We start from the raw sequence: 14076 nt of genomic DNA on the forward strand, positions 1-14076 counted from the left end.
GGACGGACAGACAAACCCGGTTTATAGATTTCCTTTACAGAAAGCTAAAAGCTAAGCATTTTGAAAGACCGAGTGAAATAAAAGGAAAAACCTGATTTGATTCATCGTGCACTCATTCACCTCACCCGGCTAATTAGCAAACACTAATAATGACAGAGGTTTGGGAGTGATTCCACGTCCCGAAACATAACGTTTATACTTTTATGTAGCTCGATAAAAAAAAAAAAAAGTGGCGGGGAATTTTCCGAAGGAAAACCGGAAAGTTATACACAATTCTGCACTTTGCTACACTGGACACATTTTTGCGCACCTCCGGAGTTATCACTTATTCGGAAAGCTTTTATTTTCCGACCCGTATTTACGTAAGAGGGGAAAAGAGGAGGCTGAAAAAGTATACAGTATTTCATGGAAAACACGATCCTCTAAACATCCACCCCTCAAAAAATATTAACTACGAATGCGAAGGTAAAACGAAAAAAAAAATGGCAAAAAAAATTGACAAAAAAAAAAATACCCTCAGAGCTGGCCAAAAAAAAAAAAAAAAGAAAAATCAGATATAAACAAGTACAACTGATTCGGCATTACCTTATACCTCTCTTGATGGCTCAGTGGGTATACCATCGACTGGAGTTGTTAGAAGGTAATTGTGTCGAAGGATCGAGGAAAAAACCTTAAAACTTAAAAAAAAACCTCTGATGGCAAAAAAAAAAAGCTGAAAACGGAAAAACCCTCAGATATGACAAAAAAAAAAAAAACTGAAAACGGAAAAAACCCTTTCAGACATGGACGAAAAATTGAAAATGGAATAAAGTAAAAAATTCAGTAGTAGCCGAGTTATTAAATGAAACCCATAGAGCAAAGAGTTCATGAAAAGACAAAATAATGTTTGCGAATATATCTAAGTTCATATTAAGATATACAAACTGAACCGAACATAGAAATTAGGCCAAAGGCCAAACACTTGGGACCTATGAGGTCATTCAGCGATGATACAGGAACTGACAGTAAAAGGCTTGAAAGGTGTAACAGGAGGAAAACCTCAAAGCAGTTGCACTGTGAATCAATTGTTAGGAGAGGGTGGAAAGGAAGGTGGAAGAAAGAGAACATGGAAGGAGGTACAATAAAATTAATGAAAGGGGTTGCAGCTAGGGGCCGAAGGCACGCTGCAAATAACCTTGAGTAATGCCTACAGTGCACCACCACGTTGGGTGATGATAAAAGTAGGAACGAACACATATCAACGCAATGGCCCACAAACTCCAACGGCAGCAGAATAAAACAAAATGACGCCGAAGACATAAACCTAATGAGACATCGAAAAAACACCAAGCAAGATCTCTCCGGAACAGCCGTGGCTATCTACCGCAGCCAGGTTTATGGTCGGCCGTACCTGAAGGGCCGTTCATTTAGATAATCTAAAATAGCGGTCATATCTCAACCGTCCCTTGATGGGCTTGTCCAGGTGTATGCTATCAAAGTATGTGAGAGGACACACACACATATATATATATATATCAACTACATAAACAAATGAAACTTCAAACTTCAAAAGACTTCTTGCTCCAAATCAAGAACCGAAAGAAAACGACAGTGTTTGTGTGTGCACAAAACGACAAACAATTCCCGGGAATCCCATCGAAAACAAACACGTCTCCGCAACGTACAAAGCCAGACCGCCCTACCTACCTTTTACCTTTACCTGTTATTTATTTTGATAACGAATGCTGTAAAAGGGACTCCCGCTACAACCATCACCCACTGCAATGGTGGACACGAGAGGGTCTTCTTCACGCCTGCCAGCTGATTTTTTTTTTTTTTCTTTTTCTCCAACTCTTTGTTGCATATAGCTGGTGTGTTCCCTGTTCGGACCTTACATGACAGAGTATCTCTCTCTCTCTCTCTCTCTCTCTCTCTCTCTCTCTCTCTCTCTCTCTCTCTCTCTCTCTCTCAGTTCTGACTTTTAAAAGGGTTTCGGGGTCAACATTCAGAGTACTGTATGACGTACAACTGATTTTCAATTAGATTTAGAATGTTTTTATCTTCCTCCTGTATTGTCAAGAGTTCCCTCTCTCTCTCTCTCTCTCTCTCTCTCTCTCTCTCTCTCTCTCTCTCTCTCTGTTCTGACTTTTTAAGGAGTTTCGGGGTCAACTTGCAGAGTACTGTAGGACGTACAACTGTTTTTCAATTAGATTTAGATTGTTTTTATCTTACCCCTTTGTGTCACGAGTCTCTCTCTCTCTCTCTCTCACTTTCAGTTCTGACTTTTAAGAGGTTTCGGGGTCAACAATTGATTCTCAATTGGATTTAGATAATTTTTATCTTCCTCCTTTGCTGACAATTGTTCTCTCTCTCTCTCTCTCTCTCTCTCTCTCTCTCTCTCTCTCTCTCTCTCTCTCTCTCTCCGCAGTCTTTGTAGAGGCTTTTTCACAATTAGTGGAGGGAACGATGAGAGAGATATGCTAATCTTTTGACATTCCTGCTTCCATTACTTGTGACTCTTAAGAGTCTACCTTGACCTCTTATTACTGCTAAAACTATGGCTCCATCAATATCACCTAATTATCTTTAAGTATACTGGAGAAATATGGGCCACACAGTACTAGAGTTATTTTTAGGTATACTGGAGAAATGTGGGTCATATAATGAGCGTTGCTTTTAAGTATACTGGGGAAATGTGGGGTCAAAACTGAATTAAAATTTATGTGGAACAGTTCAAAGTGTTCTATGTTACTTCAGTGTTTTAGGTAATGTTCATATATCCATGAAAAAAATTTTTTTTTGTTCCACTTGGCAACCAAATGCCTTTTCCACAGTTTCAGAACGCAAGCGAAACATGGATTCAGTGGAAAAATAGAGAAAAGCAACATTCCTTTCTTGGAAAAGAATAAATGAATGACTTTGTTTATTGTAAATGAATTATGACTTTTGGTAAACACGATCTGGAGTTCAAGAAACAGAATACAGCTGCCATATAGATATTCTGAATTAATTTACTGACAAGCAAAGATTATTGTCATGGAAGGCTTGTTATAATGTCCCGGTACGCTGAAGCTGGTTGATTATACCGTAAATCCTGAGATGTATGCTAGTATTGCACCAGCCACGTTTTTTTTTTTTTTTTTTGCCATGCCCCTAGTTTAGGTTAGGTTAAGTTAGGCTGGGTAAAATTTAAACTTACCGAGTAATTTGGAAGAGAAAAATAATGAAATGATTTTCAAGAAAATTCTATGGCTAGTTTTTGAGATATGGCGTCCCGCTTTTTTTTCAGGGAAAGGTCCCGGTACTCGGTTACGTCTCGGGAAAAGGCTTACATACGCACACACACACAAGTGCTTCGAGTTCTTTGGAGCACCCCTTGAGCATCCCTTGGGCTGCCAGTACCAGTTCTTTGGGACCTTTTACTTTTCGGCGGTCCCTCTTCCTCTTTCCTATACGTATACCTTTCCGACCTGAATTTCAGTTCCAATTTTTCACCTCGCGTTTAACAACGAATCCACGTTGTCTGCTATATGACGACCCATAAATGATTCAACGGAGCGTTTATCCTCCGTAGAATAATAATTTGACACGTATGGAGGGCGCACATAAACTGAATAAACATGGCTACTGAGCGCTCGGAAAGCAAAAATAATTCTGATACTATTAAATGATAAACTGCATGTGATAAACTTAATCGGAAAACAATGACCGGAATATCCAGAGCTAATGAAATCAACCCCGTAGGGAGGTAGTGCCGTTAGTGCACCTCATGAGGCACACTGTAGGCATTACTTAAGGTTCTTCGCAGCGTGGCTTCCTTAGGCCCCTATAGCTGCAACCCCGTTCGTTCCCTTTACTGTAACTCCTTTCATATTCTCTTTCTTCCATTGCTTTCCACCCTCTCTCCTAACAGCTGATTCATAGGAGTTGATTCCTCCTGTTACACCTTTCAAACTTTTACTGCCAAATTCCACTTCAGTGCTGAATGACCTCACTGGCCCCAGTGCCTGGCCTTTGGCCTAAATTCTATATTCAACTCAACTCAATGAAATCAAGGACAGAGTTTTAATATTTCGTAATTGATTTTATACTCCTACGTCGATTGCGTTCTAATCGCTGAAGCTTCAAAATTCATCCGCCACTCTCATCCAAGTACGCGTCTGACAGCCGAACACGGACCACGATCATCACACCTATATCCCATATGCACGACCACGCCCACACGCCCCTTTGAGCAAGCAATTACAAACCTACCTTGAAGGCTCCTCCTAATCCCCTTGATCCCCCTCCGTATTGGCATACGAAATCCACCCGAAACCGCCCTAATCCCTTCTGTCGCAGCTACAGCCCGTCAGGATGAAAGCCCCCGGCTCCCTCGGGCGCCGGCGAATACTATCAAATACGACAGAGGCGCTTAACGGAGCAGCGAATTCCTCAGATGTATGCTAGTATTGCACCAGCTGCGGTTTTTTTATTTTTTCTGCCATGCCCCTTGGTTAGGTTAGGTTAGCTTAGGGAAGGTTAGAATAATGCTATTGGAGTAATCATTACGGTAATCTGGGTGTGGAAAACTTAATAAGATAATTTTCAAGAAAATTCCATGGCTAGTTTTTAAGATATGGCGTCCGGCTTTCTCCAGGGAAAGGTCCCGGTACTCGGGTACGTCTCGGGGAAATGCTAATGGGCACTGCAAACTTCGAGTCAGTGCCAATAAGATTCTCACCTCAGGACAGAAAGGAGTGGAGACACGGAGGGCTTGAGAGAGAGAGAGAGAGAGAGAGAGAGAGAGAGAGAGAGAGAGAGATAGGAGGAGTGGCTGTAATCCCTTGAGCCCTCTCGTTCAACTTCCCACTAAGTTTGCTTTCTGTGTGACTACAAATTACCCCCAGCCACAGGGATGTGGCACTAAATCCATCATGGAATGGCCACAGCAAATGTTTGTCGGGATGCTTGTGAAGATGTGTGTGTGTGTGTGTGTGTGTGTGTGTGTGTGTGTGTGTGTGTGTGTGTGTGTGTGTGTGTGTGTGAGAGAGAGAGAGAGAGAGAGAGAGAGAGGTGTATGTGTGTGCACAACGGACACAGGAAGAGAGAGAGAGAGAGAGAGAGAGAGAGAGAGAGAGAGAGAGAGAGAGAGAGAGAGAGAGAGGGACACGGGAAGAGAGAGAGAGAGAGAGAGAGAGAGAGAGAGAGAGAGAGAGAGAGAGAGAGAGAGTGTACAGCTGACACAGGAAAAATCAGAGAGAGAGAGAGAGAGAGAGAGATGTATGTGTGTGCACAACGGACACAGGAAGGAAGAGAGAGAGAGAGAGAGAGAGAGAGAGTGCGTGTTTATACAACGGACACGAGAAAAGACAAAGAGAGAGAGAGAGAGAGAGAGAGAGAGAGAGAGAGAGAGAGAGAGAGAGAGAGAGAGAACTATTTTCGGTCTTCTCAAGCACTCACTTGCTGACTAGCCCTTTGAGGATTAGAAATTCCTTTCAGAACAGCAAACAGGAGAACAATCGCCAACCTAATTAAGAACGCAAATATAGCTGTATTTGATGCAACATTTTCTGTTGGATAATCTCTTACAAAACAAATACCCTAAATTTCTAAACTGCATAAATTTGTAATCTGGAAAATATACTAAATGCTTAGAAGTCTCTTCTGCAAAAGCACAACAAACGCTATCAACAATAAACATACTGAACTGAAACCTTGACACTAAACCGATGACGAACAATAGAAAACTATATGAGTATTGATACCGGCACTGTATGGAACGTGTTTCAAACAAGCCAAACGCAATAAGGAAAACGAACAGGTCTAGGAAATTAGAAAAAAATGAAAGGACTCTAAACTAATGAGTAATCTGGTAGCACGACAAAAGGCAACCCTTGTTTGAAGCATTGCCTAAAATACATCGAGGTAAAATTGAGTTGAGTTGAATGCAGAATTTAGGCCAAAGGCGAAACGTTTGGGCCTACGACGTCATTCAGCGCTCAAACGGAAACTGACAGTAAAAGTATGAATCAGTCGTTAGGAGAGGGTTGAAGAAAGTAAGATGGAAGAAGGAGAATATAAAAGAATCGAGGTAAACTTACATAGCACCATAATATTAGTTTAAAAATCGTGTACAAAATATACACAGTATATGAAACTCACGCTGCTCTAGATTAAAAATGTGCACAAAATCGATGACGAATAACAGACAAATAAGAATTAATCACTTGCTTGCCACAACACTGTGACACTTATTGAGAGTCCAAACAGTGTGACACTTACTGAAAGTCCGAGCATTGCGACACTTACTGAAAGTCCGAACAGTGTGACACTTACTGAAAGTCCGAACACTTTGACACTTACTGGAAGCCCAAACACTGTGACACTGAAAGTCCAAACCCTGTGACACTTACTGAAAGTCCAAACAGTGTGACACTTACTGAAATTCCAAACATACTGACACTTACTGAAAGTCCAGACAGTGTGACACTTACAGAAAGTCCAAACACACTGACAATGAACACACTGCTCTGATGATTTGCACAGTTGTTGATGATCAGTAAACAAGCTAATATATATATATATATATATATATATATATATATATATATATATATATATATATATATATATATATATATATATATATATAACAATAAGGAACAGTGTTACAGAAAACTTGAAAAAAAAGAGTTTTTGGACATAGCACTAACAAAACCCTTGTACTTACGTAGCAAAGCATGACGACCAGGGCCTGAAGCCTATCAGTTGGCGAAGATGGACTCGCACCGGGAAACTCGGTGCCCTGGGACGCGCAGGATTCCCCCAGAGAAGACGATTCCCGAAGGGAAACGTTCCGGAATTCCAGCCGTTGAGCAACGCCTCCGGACGAAGCCTCGTCCTGGACGAGAACGCCGAGTGTTTTCAGCAACAATAGCTCGGCTTCGGAGGGATGGCGCCGGAGGTGATTCCCGTGTACCCGTAGGTGGTGACGACGACTGGACGGTAGGGCTTCTTCCCTTGGGCGGGCCCTCAGCCCGCTAGAGGAGGCGTGAGAGGGGCAGGGCGTCATGTTGCATGAGTGACCGGGTGGAAGGACACCACCACCACCATCTGCCTGAAGAAGGAACGGGGCCGAGGGATCCTAGGGGCACCATAGATATTGATGGAGGATAGTTCTAGTAACCGTCTCACCTCCCTCCCCAGGCGCTACGAGTGATAAAGCATTCAAAATTGATGTCGCTTCAGAGAGGACCACAACGCATTTAAGAAATGTAAGCCGATGTTACCTTCATAAACACTGCGAATCACTTTCGCTTTGATCGCTCAAACAGAATAATAACTACAAGCAACAACGAGTGCTTTCAATTCTCACAAAATCACAAGAATAAAAAAAAAAGAACGCAAATGACGGCACAAAAAACTTTACATACAAAAATGATCTGGCGAAAAGAATTAATAAAAGATATTCATTACACACGAACACTAGGTCAAAGCGAAACTTTCATTTCTCGCAGGAGGTAATATTTATTATTTTTCCCGAACAGCCTTAAAAACCCTCTTTAGCGCCGATCAAGTCCTTCGTCGTATATTCAATTTTATTCACCAAACTTCGAGACTTCTGCCATTCCTTTCATGATCTGACAGTCAGAGTCCTGAGTTATTCTTTACTCTGTTGATTTGAAAGTCCGTATAATTCCTCAAGAAGTTACTGAAATAAATTTCGATAGCTATGTTACAAATGTTTAATTTCAAGTATGTATGTATGCATATGCGTATGTATATAATTAATATATATAATATATATACATATATATGTATATATGTATGTGTGTAATATATATATATATATATATATATATATATATATATATATATATATATATATATATATATATATATATATATATATGAATATATGTTATATACATACATACAAACATACATACATATACATGTTTTGACAAAAGGTCAATTGCATTTGCGTACAAAGGTGTGTCTGCTATCACCGAATATTGGAAAAAAAAAAACCTTGAAAAAGTCGTGATTTGGCAACTGTGTAAATCTTTCATTTCATTTGTCCAAAAACAAATGAAAGTTAAGTAGTACAAATTAGCCAAATAAATAAAATAAAATAAAACATCAGCCATCACTCCCATCGGAAATGTAAGCTTCAACCTTTTATTTATGGTCCGCGAGCATTTACGAATTCTTTCGCTTTCCTGAGAGAGAGAGAGAGAGAGAGAGAGAGAGAGAGAGAGAGAGAGAGAGAGAGAGAGAGAGAGAGAGAGAGAATTTCAAATATACATATTTTTTATTTTTATAAAGTTAATCAAATTACCATTTCATCATCTAATCGCTTTCCTGGGATTACAGAGAGAGAGAGAGAGAGAGAGAGAGAGAGAGAGAGAGAGAGAGAATAATCTTTCTTAAAACTTCAAACATACAGATTTTTTACGTCATCTTACAGAGAGAGAGAGAGAGAGAGAGAGAGAGAGAGAGAGAGAGAGAGAGAGAGAGAGAGAGAGAGAAAATAATCTTTCTTAAAACTTCAAACATACAGATTTTTTTTTACGTTATCTTATATAGCTAATCAAATTACAAACTGGTCTTCACAAAGAGCCTTTAATATTTTCATTTCCTTCCACCTAAAACTCGAGCCACGTATAAACAGAAAATTCTCCGACAAAGGTTTATTTTTAAAAAAAGCAAACCCCCCAAAAAATAGCATCGCTTACAAAAACACCGATCTCAAATGACTTGAAAGATAAAGCACGCAGGTTTATTTTACGTTTCTATTTTTCTTATTTTTTCAGTAGCAACAGATGAAAAGGAAACAATTTGAACAGAACTTCAAAGAGGAACTGTACTCCGGCTGATTTCCACAGAAGAAACAAACTTCAGGAATGAGACCGTTTTCAGATGAGAAATTCCCGTGGAGGGAAGCCGTTCACGGAATGGAAAGGAATAGAGAGTTTAGGTCAAATTCCAAGCACTGGGATCTTTGAGGTCATACAGCGCTGGAAAGGAAATTGAGAGTAGGTAGGTTTGAAAGGTGTAACAGGAGGAAAACCTCAAAGCAGTTGGACTATGAATCAATAATGTTAGGAGAGGGTGGGCAGCACGATGGAAGAAAGATAATATGAATGGAGGTGCAGCAAAAGAAATGAATTTCAAGCGAATGGCCCCTTTGGTGTGCTTGTTCCATGTGAATAGGTTTCATCTACTGAAATAATAATAATAATAATAATAATAATAATAATAATAATAATAATAATAATAATAATAATAATAATAATAATAATAATAATAATAATTATATTATTATTACTATTATTATTATTATTATTATTATTATTATTATTATTATTATTATTATTATTATTATTATAGGATTAATAATGAATATCTACAACAATGAAGATTCTTTTCTCCTCGCATGAAAAAATAAAGAGTATAAGAATGAGTGTAAATCAAAATACAACATATTTCTAGTTTTAAATCACTGTGAGATCTGGACACCACGCATACCAAAAGCTTCCACAGAACTTCACCAAAGCAACATACTAGTTTCAGCTTGAAATTTGTAATCATTTGTTTTCCAAAAAAACTTCGCTTGGGTAATAGTTAACACCTTCCATAAAACCCAGAGGTAAAAATCTTATCCTTCTTTCTGAAACAAATTAGGCTGGACCACCACCTCAGTTCCCCATCGACAACAACTCGATCCCATGTGATGTAATGTTTTGGGAGTAATTACCATTTTTGGGGGGGGGGAAATTCTGACTAGACCCTTTTTCGCTTAAATTACGTATCTAGGACTTTTCCCAGAGATTTTTTTTTCTATCTATCGGCCACCCCTCTGACTCGGGGATGTTCCGTGCTTTCACAGCTCGAAAACATTTTTTTTTTAAGTTATAATTAGTTTTTTTTTTTTTTTTTTTTTTGGGGCTATCTAGTGTTCTGTAACGTTATCTATGATCCCCAGAGATCCTCAGGAGTAATTACCATTTTGGGAAATACTGACGAGACCCTTTTCCGCTTTTATTCCGGACCTGAGACCTTTCCCAGAGATTTCTTCTTATCTCCTATCGGCCACCTCTCTGACTCGGGGATGTTCCCTACTTCCACATCTCGAATTTTTTTTTTTTAAGTTATCATTAATTTTTTTTTGGCTATCTAGCGTTGCTTTCACATCTCGATTTTTTAAGATAATTTTTTTTTCACTATCTACGTTCTATTACCTTATCTACGATCCCCAGAATCCCCTGGGGCCAAAAGCAACCCTTCCCAGGCAGCTTACAAAGTACTATTTTGGAACATGCAAATGAAAGCAGTAGAAAAATTGACCTCCATCAGGGGAGGCCGTTTTATTACCTTACTCGCGCTCTGGATAGAAAGGGGAAAAGACAGGAGTTACTGAATAGCCTGAGTGAGGACTCAGGCTATTCAGGCTACTACAGGGACTAAGTCAGTCTCTGCGAGGGTACTGTGGCTCCCATTACTTTATTTTTCCGCCCCCTTTTTTCTTGGCGTGAATGAGATAACGACATTTTTAAATAGACACTTAATGGGGAAGAGGCACAATAGGGAATTCTGAGGCGGTACACGTCTCTGAGCGTATGCGCTACGAGGCATAAAGTCCTGAAGGCTAATAATGTATATAGTTTATCAACTGCCCCCTTTCTTTTTGGAGAGATTGGCGCCACAAGGGTACTGCCTTAGGTCCCTCAGCAATTCTTACAAGGTGAAGTTGGCTCAACACCCTTTTTCTCAGCTCCAGGCCTCAGCAAACGTTTGGGTGGGACGGCCACCTACAAGCAGCCGGGATCGACTCACGGACCTAGCAAATCAGGAACCTAAACTGCTCACTATTATTGTAATAATAGTGAGCAGAACGTGTTAGTTTATTGCGGCTTAAGGCTTTTTCCCCAACTTCTCTTGACCTTTACAAATGTGGGAAAAAGTAATAAAAAAAAACCCAATCTTTAAAAAATTAATAACTTGTCGGTCAAGAAAAAGCAGACCTGCTCTCTCTCTCTCTCTCTCTCTCTCTCTCTCTCTCTCTCTCTCTCTCTCTCTCTCTCTCTCTCCAAAGCCGCTAAATGTATTCTATCCGTCTGTCTGTTATGAATGATATACATTTCCGTGAATTGTAAAAATGAACGATGTAACCAAAACCTCTCCCCCCCCACCCCCCCAAAAAAGACCCACCTGTTTCGTCGAATAACGGAAGACATTAAGTGAAAAGGAAGGAAGTCCACGAACGAAAGGAGAAGAGAAGAGTGAGGAGGAGGAGGAGGAGGAGGAGGAGGAGGAGGAGGAGGAGGAGGAGGAGGAGGAGGAGGAGGAGGAGGAGGAGGAGGAGGATGAAAATAACGGGCAGCCGCGGACCGAAACGAGGAGGAAGAGGAAAGGAAAGGGGAAGGGGGTTGGAATTGGGGGCCCTGGGAAGATTGCAGATTAGGGATTGCGTGAAAAAAAAAAAAAAAAAAAAAAAGAGAGGCCAATCTTCACCGCTGCTCCTAATGAGTTCAAGACGAAAACCGAGCAATGTCGAATGTCTGAAGTTTGTTGGAAGAAATGATTTTTCATGCAGGAACAGGAAAAAAAAATTCCAGGCAGAATTTAATATATATATATATATATATATATATATATATATATATATATATATATATATATACTGTATATATATATATATATATATTCTCCTCCATGATTATTCTCATGTTAAATCTGAGGAATATCGTGAATAATCGCTAGCTATTCTGTCCTTAAAAAAAAACACACACGGGATTTACGGATTTCGTTTCCCAGGACATATATATATATATGTATATATATATATATATATATATATATATATATATATATATATATATATATACATATACACTATATAGTTTATCAACTGCTTTATATCAAAGGAGCTTAAATACGGAGAAACGAAAAACGCGAACCCCATAACGAGATTGAAACGGCAGCCAAATCGGCGGAAAGTTGACAATTTAAACAGAGTGAAGACTCCCGTCTCTCAAGAGAGCTCGCGCGCTCCCACAGGCAGGCACGACGACAGAAAACTTAAAACTCCTTGGCGGAGATGCTCGACGAAGTTCCTAAAAGTAGTCTAATAAATTCACTTGTACGTTTGTTGTGAACTGAATTGAATGCAGAATTTAGGCCAAAGGCCAAGCTCCGGGACCTATGGGGTCATTCAGCGCTGAAACGGAAACTGGCAGTAAAAGGTTTGAAAGGCGTAACAGGAGGAAAATCTCGCAGTTGCACTATGAATCAATTGTTAGGAGAGGGTTGAGGAAAGTAAGATGGAAGAAAGAGAATATGAGAGGAGGTACGGTGAAAGGAACGAAAGGGGTTGCAGCTAGGGGCCTAAGGAGGGGACACTGCAAAGAACCCTAAGTATTGCCTACAGTGCGCCGCATGAGGAGCAGTGTTGTGTACGAGTGTGAAAGTACCTACAACAAAGTAGACGCCGTATAGGACCAGCCTAGGCTTTTCCAACGAAAAAGTATATATATATATATATATATATATATATATATATATATATATATATATATATATATATATATATAAACAATCACATTTACATAAAGTACTGAGGCCAAACTGCACCATAAAAGTCGAACAATCACTCCCAAGCTGCCTCACAACATGATTCCATAGAATATAATATAATAAATAATCGAGACGAAAGGAATGTATAAATAACTAACTGAAAAAACAGAAAGTGCGGAAATGAAGTTGGGAAAAATGCCTAAAAATATAGGATAGCCCGCTGTGGCGATCCCCGCCCCCCCGTCATAAAATTCAACGGGGCACGACTTTAATATGCAAATGGAAGGGAAATAGGAAGCGATACATATGGGGTTGAAATGTTCATTTGTTCATATACTGTATATATATATATATATATATATATATATATATATATATATATATATATATATATATATATATATATATATATATATATATATATACATACACAATTGGTTATATAAATTTATTGCAGCTATGTTTGCTGACTTCATGACATCCTCAATTAACTACAGAAATCTATCGCAATGATTATAGAAATCTATTCAAACTTAATACGTTGACTTTACATACGTATTACAAATTCCAACGTTCAAAATCCAACTAGATTAAAACTGTCCATGTTCACTCCAGACAAAATTTACAACTTGGCATGTTCTCTAAAAGAAATATTTTATAATTTCTCATCTTCACTGCAAACATACATTGTCAAACTCAGTATGTTGACTACTACTGACTACTATGTGTATAGAAAATATTTGCTGCAGTACATTCTACATACATAAACTTTTCCTCTCATATTCTTTCTAAATCTCTGATCCGGAAATATCTCAAGTGCCACAGCCACCTGATTTGACCAGACTTACTACAGTCGTTCACTGCATTATCTTACCGTTTCAAATTCCATCATCAACTCGTCTCTGCAACGGTGTCAAAACATTCACCGTTCATTTTTGTACCTTATTCTGAAACCTGTAAATACAGTTCGTTTCCCACTGAATTTTAAACAAAGAACTGCACAGTTTTTTCATTCATATTTTTAGTTTTCTGTAAAAGAAAACGATTGTGCCGGATTTGTCTGTCCGTCCGCACTTTTTCTGTCCGCCCTCAGGTCTTCAAAAGTACTGAGGCTGGAGGGCTGCAAATTCGTATGTTGATCAACCACCCTCCAATCATCAAACTTACCAAATTGCAACCCTCTAGCCTCGGTAGTTTTGATTTTATTTAAGATTAAAGTTAGTCATAATCATGCGTCTGGCAACAATATAGGCCAGGCCACTACCGTGTCGTGGTTAAAGATTCATGGGGCGCGGCTCATACAGCATTAAACAGAGACCACCGAAAGACAGATCTATTACCGGTGGCCTTGATTATACGCTGCAGCGGCTGTACAGAAAACTCGATTGCCTTCGGCGCATTTTTTACTTGCTGTTAATGGCCACCATCGTTGCATTACCCTTTAAATATAAATAAATATCCATAACAAAATTGAGCGTCTGTTCATTATAAACAGAAGTATAGTTCTTATCCTTATTCAAGCAGAAAACATCCCTC

General features: G+C 39.2%; 1 protein-coding gene across 7 annotated transcripts in view; it reads right to left on the bottom strand.

The window, feature by feature from the left end:
* CASK (peripheral plasma membrane protein CASK) overlaps positions 1–14076 on the bottom strand; it is a 1131710-nt gene that overhangs the window by 327390 nt on the left and 790244 nt on the right. For 2 of the 7 annotated variants that reach the window (XM_067081598.1, XM_067081596.1), the window contains exon 2: positions 6692–7672. The exons of 3 other annotated variants lie outside the window; for them this stretch is intronic. In XM_067081598.1, coding sequence (XP_066937699.1) covers positions 6692–7033 — 342 coding nt within the window. In that variant the 5' untranslated portion in view covers positions 7034–7672. Of the gene's footprint in view, positions 1–6691; positions 7673–14076 lie in introns of those variants that run through there. 2 more of the 7 variants (XM_067081599.1, XM_067081597.1) reach the window with 1 other exon arrangement.

Source organism: Macrobrachium rosenbergii, chromosome 37, assembly GCF_040412425.1.
Source record: "Macrobrachium rosenbergii isolate ZJJX-2024 chromosome 37, ASM4041242v1, whole genome shotgun sequence".
NCBI lineage: Eukaryota > Metazoa > Arthropoda > Malacostraca > Decapoda > Palaemonidae > Macrobrachium > Macrobrachium rosenbergii.